Source organism: Suillus subaureus (assembly GCF_016647635.1).
Source record: "Suillus subaureus strain MN1 chromosome Unknown BJ212scaffold_624, whole genome shotgun sequence".
In the NCBI taxonomy this organism is placed as follows: Eukaryota; Fungi; Basidiomycota; class Agaricomycetes; order Boletales; family Suillaceae; genus Suillus; species Suillus subaureus.
The window spans coordinates 1-4,446 of record NW_024539180.1 but is presented as its reverse complement, the minus strand read 5'-3'; the positions used below and the strand labels follow the sequence as shown (position 1 = coordinate 4,446).

Below are 4,446 nucleotides of genomic sequence, written 5' to 3'. Positions count from 1 at the left end.
GGGGCAATACTTAGGTAAGGGGCACAGTGCATGAGCTGAGGCTGAAGCCCTTTGGATCCAGTTATCCCTTGAGTATGACCTTAACAAATATCGCGATAGTGGACATTTGGAACTCAATATTCAGAATTCAACATTCCATAGTCGGGTCTCAAATATCAACACCCAAATACCAAATACCAAATGCCAAGTCCCTAATATCAAATGCAGAGTCCCTAATATCAACACCTGAATACCAAATACCAAATACCAAGTTGGATTTTGATATTCAATACTTGCTAGTCGGGACTTGGTATTTGGTATTCAGTATTTGGTATTTGGTATTTGGTATTCAGGGGTCGATATGAGGGACTCACTAGTTGGGACTCGGTATTTGGTATTTGGGACTCCATATGAGGGACTCAATATTCAATATTAGGGACTTGGTATTTGGTATTTGGTATTTGGGTGTTGATATTTGAGACCCAACTATGGAATGTCAAATTCTGAATATCGAGTTCCAAATGTCCACTATCAAGTATCGAGTATTGAATATTGACCATCAAGTCTTGAGTTCTGGATATCGAGGCCCAAATATTCCAGATCCTGATATCTAATATCTGGTATTTGACAGTATGTGCTAACATGGGTAACTACACTTTCCACTTGTTTCATCTTTCACTGTTTGTAATCCACCCTAGCCCATCCACATGATGGAACCCTGGCATAAACATGAACAGAATCCCTCATATACCATGCCCAAGCAATCCAATCCCCTTCCACTGCATGAACCCCATGTCTCACAATCCTTCCAGAAAATGCAATCATGCAACCCAGATCATACCTGAACTCCAGCTGAAGGCTTGGCATGCTCATCCAAGCATTAGAATAATTCCCCACAGTAGTGAGAATGTTGAAGCATTCAGGAATAGATAAATGGTCTCGATGATTGGGGGTTTCCTGATTGGAAATGACAGACAGGCTGTTAAACATGGATGCCCAGTACTGGAGAGTCTCTGACATCTTCAGCAGTTCCTTGCTTTCTGCCTTTTCTTTGAGGCTTGAAAAGGCTCACAAACCTGCCCAGTACTACTCAGGATGCATCACCCTGAGTGCCGCTGTTGCAATGGCTGCTGGCCTTGCAATCACTTTGAGGATCTTCTTGGAGGATGCCCCCTTCAATGATGCAGATACCTCCAGATCTGACTGATTCTAGGGGATTCATGAGTTTGACTACCAAAATTGCCATCGCATCAGATCCTACCTTGTGCCCCTGTTAAAACCATGCTGGAGACAAATTGATGCATCCGGGAGTTAAGACATCATTTTCCGAGCTTGGTTTGAACCACTCTTGATTAGTTCACCAATTGCCATCAAGCTTGATGCTTTTTTCAACAATTGGAGCGAGCAAATCAGAGGCTGCCCAAATTTCCTTCTGTGGGCACCATTTGATGTTTAATATCCATTGAGTAACAATATATATTGCACACCTGGGTGGCATCAGTCAGGGCGTCTGGGACATACCATGCAATGATGGCACCGGATGCATCAAGAATTGTGGTGGGTATCTCCACCAACTTTGTGCCCTCATGGCCAGGAGGACACCTCTCAAGCAACTTCTCCTCTCTCTCTTCATTATGCCCGGTGTCCTTTGGGGAGATCACTTTGCTGTATCTTGCAACATTGATCTGCATCTGAACTGTGATGAAGCAATTTGACTGATAAAACCAAATTTTCTGAATCCGCAGGAAGACCCACTGGGATTTTTATATGCCTTTATCAGGTGATCAACCAATTGATTGCAAGCCATCACCAGATCAGTGTCTAGGTTCAGAGAAGGTATAACTGGGTCTCCTCCTGTCTTCTCTGCATTGAATTTCTGTTCAGTATATTCACATGCCTCATGAGTGACAGTCAGGGCCCAAGTGTGCCAGAGGGTTATTTCAATATCGGAAGTGGAAGAAACAGTCATGATGGAATTGATCTTGGGAAATTGGATGCCGAACCCTGCATGTCCACACTTTGGAGTTAAAGGGGGTGGAGATAGTGAGGATCAGATAAGGCAGCCTCACATGATGTTATTTTCCAAAGATGTGTTATCATCCATTGCTCAATGAAATACCAGATGATTGGAAGTGTGCTGGATATCAGATCTTTGTTTATTGAGACCCAGGCCTCAGGTCTCAGTACCCTTCACTCAATGTTTGGTAGTCAGAACTTGGCTTCTTGTAGGGCAATGCATGCCGTGTGCATTAGCTACTTGGTAGTCAGTGCTGCATGTTCACATCTCTACTGGGTGCTTGATTTTCTGGCACTTGTGACCTTCATCATTAGATGACTTTGAATTATTACCTCCTTTGATTTGGATGATATACAACTACCTACAAAACTCATACATTTTTATGACTTTTGAGTTTCAGGTTTCAATGTTCGGGGTTCGATGTGTGGGCTTCAGGACTCAGTACTTGGTGATTCAAGTTTTGAAATTTGTTTCAATGTTTGAGTTTCAAGTTTCAAGTTTCAGGTTTCGGGTGTCAGGTTTATGTTTATGTGTGATAACAACTACCTAGCCCCACCTGTCGATATAATATATACAGTGGCTCAAAAACTGTCCACATGTTTTTGCATTTTTTACTATTTACAATATTGTGTGAGAATACATAAAGACCTCAGTGACATGCTGATACCATATTGTAGTGCTGCTTCAGGGCTTTGGATTGAGCACCACATCGTGAGAATCAGAGGAAATATGGTGGAGATACAAAGCTTACAAAATCATGACTCATGCAGACAGTTTTTTGAGCACATATTAAAACTATATAAATCATCATTTATGACACCATAACAATCATGCCACCATTAAATAAATTATAAAGTGGTGTCATTATGTCATTTTAAAACCATATCTAACTATACAAACCAAAAATTTCCATATGTCATGGTTATATTCACCATGAAAGCCACCCCCCCTGCTCAAAGGGATAATATCCTCTCTCTTTTCCTATTCTGGCCTCTCTGCTTGTCAAATTTCCTCTAGAACTGGAGTATCCAAGTCCATTGTGGCCAAGTTCATCAAAGAAAGTCACACAGACAAGGAAACTTCTGTGAAGGGCATCCATCCAAGCTCGCTCTACTGATAGGAGGGCTATTATTCAACATATCACTACAGGAAAGGCTGATAATGCTGTCCAGGTCACCTATTACATCAATTCCACATCACATTCCCTGTCTCTTCACACACTGTGAGAAACATTCTCAAGACAGCTCATCTCAGGTCAGTAACAAGGAAGAAAGGCTCTCCTCTCTATCACACATAAACAGAGATGACTAACCTTTGCCTTAGCCCATCAGAATTGGATTACATGAATGGAAGCATGTTATATGATCATATAAGACCACAATAAATAGGATTGGGTCAGATGGCAAGGTATGTATGTGAAAAAAGGAAGGGTGCTAGTCATCTCTGTTTATGTGTGATAGAGAGGAGAGCCTTTTCTTCCTTGTTACTGACCTGAGATGAGCTTCTGAGAATGTTTCTCACAGTGTGTGAAGAGACAGGGAATGTGATGGTGGAATTGATTGTAATAGGTGACCTGGACAGCATTATCAGCCTTTCCTGTAGTGATAGTTGAATAATAGCCCTCTATCAGTAGAGGCGAGCTTGGTGATGCCCTTCACAGAAGTTTTCCTTGTCTGTGTGACTTTTCTTGATGAACCTTGGCCACAATGGACTTGGATACTCCAGTTCTAGAGGAAAGTTGACAAGCAGAGAGGCCAGAATAGGAAGAGAGGAGGATATTATCCCTTTGAGGACAGGGGGGGTGGCTTTCATGGTGAATATAACCATGACATATGGAAATTTTTGGTTTGTATAGTTAGATATGGTTTTAAAATGACATAATGACACCACTTTATAATTTATTTAATGGTGGCATGATTGTTATGGTGTCATAAATGATGATTTATATAGTTTTAATATGTGCTCAAAAAACTGTCTGCATGAGTCATGATTTTGTAAGCCTTGTATCTCCACCATATTCCTCTGATTCTCACGATGTGGTGCTCAATCCAAAGCCCTGAAGCAGCACTACAATATGGTATCAGCATGTCACTGAGGTCTTTATGTATTCTCACACAATATTGTAAATAGTAAAAAATGCAAAAACATGTGAACAGTTTTTTGAGCCACTGTATCACTACCTCAGCCTATATGTCCATACATCCATATAGTATACAAATACCTTGGCCCTTACATCTATGGACTGTCTTCTGAGGTATCACTGGATTCCAAGTCGACAGGGCGCTTGGCTGTACACATACCTTGGCCCTTACATCTATGGACCATCTTCTGAGGTATCGCTGGATTCCAAGTCAATGGGGCACTTGGCTGTGTTGACATTGATTGACATTGACAGGATCTGAGTCTGAATGTCATTGATGACTAGGATCAAAACTAGTGCAACAGCATTG

General features: G+C 41.5%; 1 protein-coding gene across 1 annotated transcript; it reads right to left on the bottom strand.

The window, feature by feature from the left end:
- Positions 1–654: 654 nt before the first annotated feature.
- BJ212DRAFT_1294046 (uncharacterized protein) lies at positions 655–999 on the bottom strand (the record flags this gene model as incomplete). Its single annotated transcript, XM_041332189.1, has 1 exon — positions 655–999. The coding sequence occupies one exon, from the start codon at positions 997–999 to the stop codon at positions 655–657; it is 345 nt and encodes a 114-aa protein (XP_041184779.1).
- Between the last annotated feature and the right edge of the window lie 3,447 nt (positions 1,000–4,446).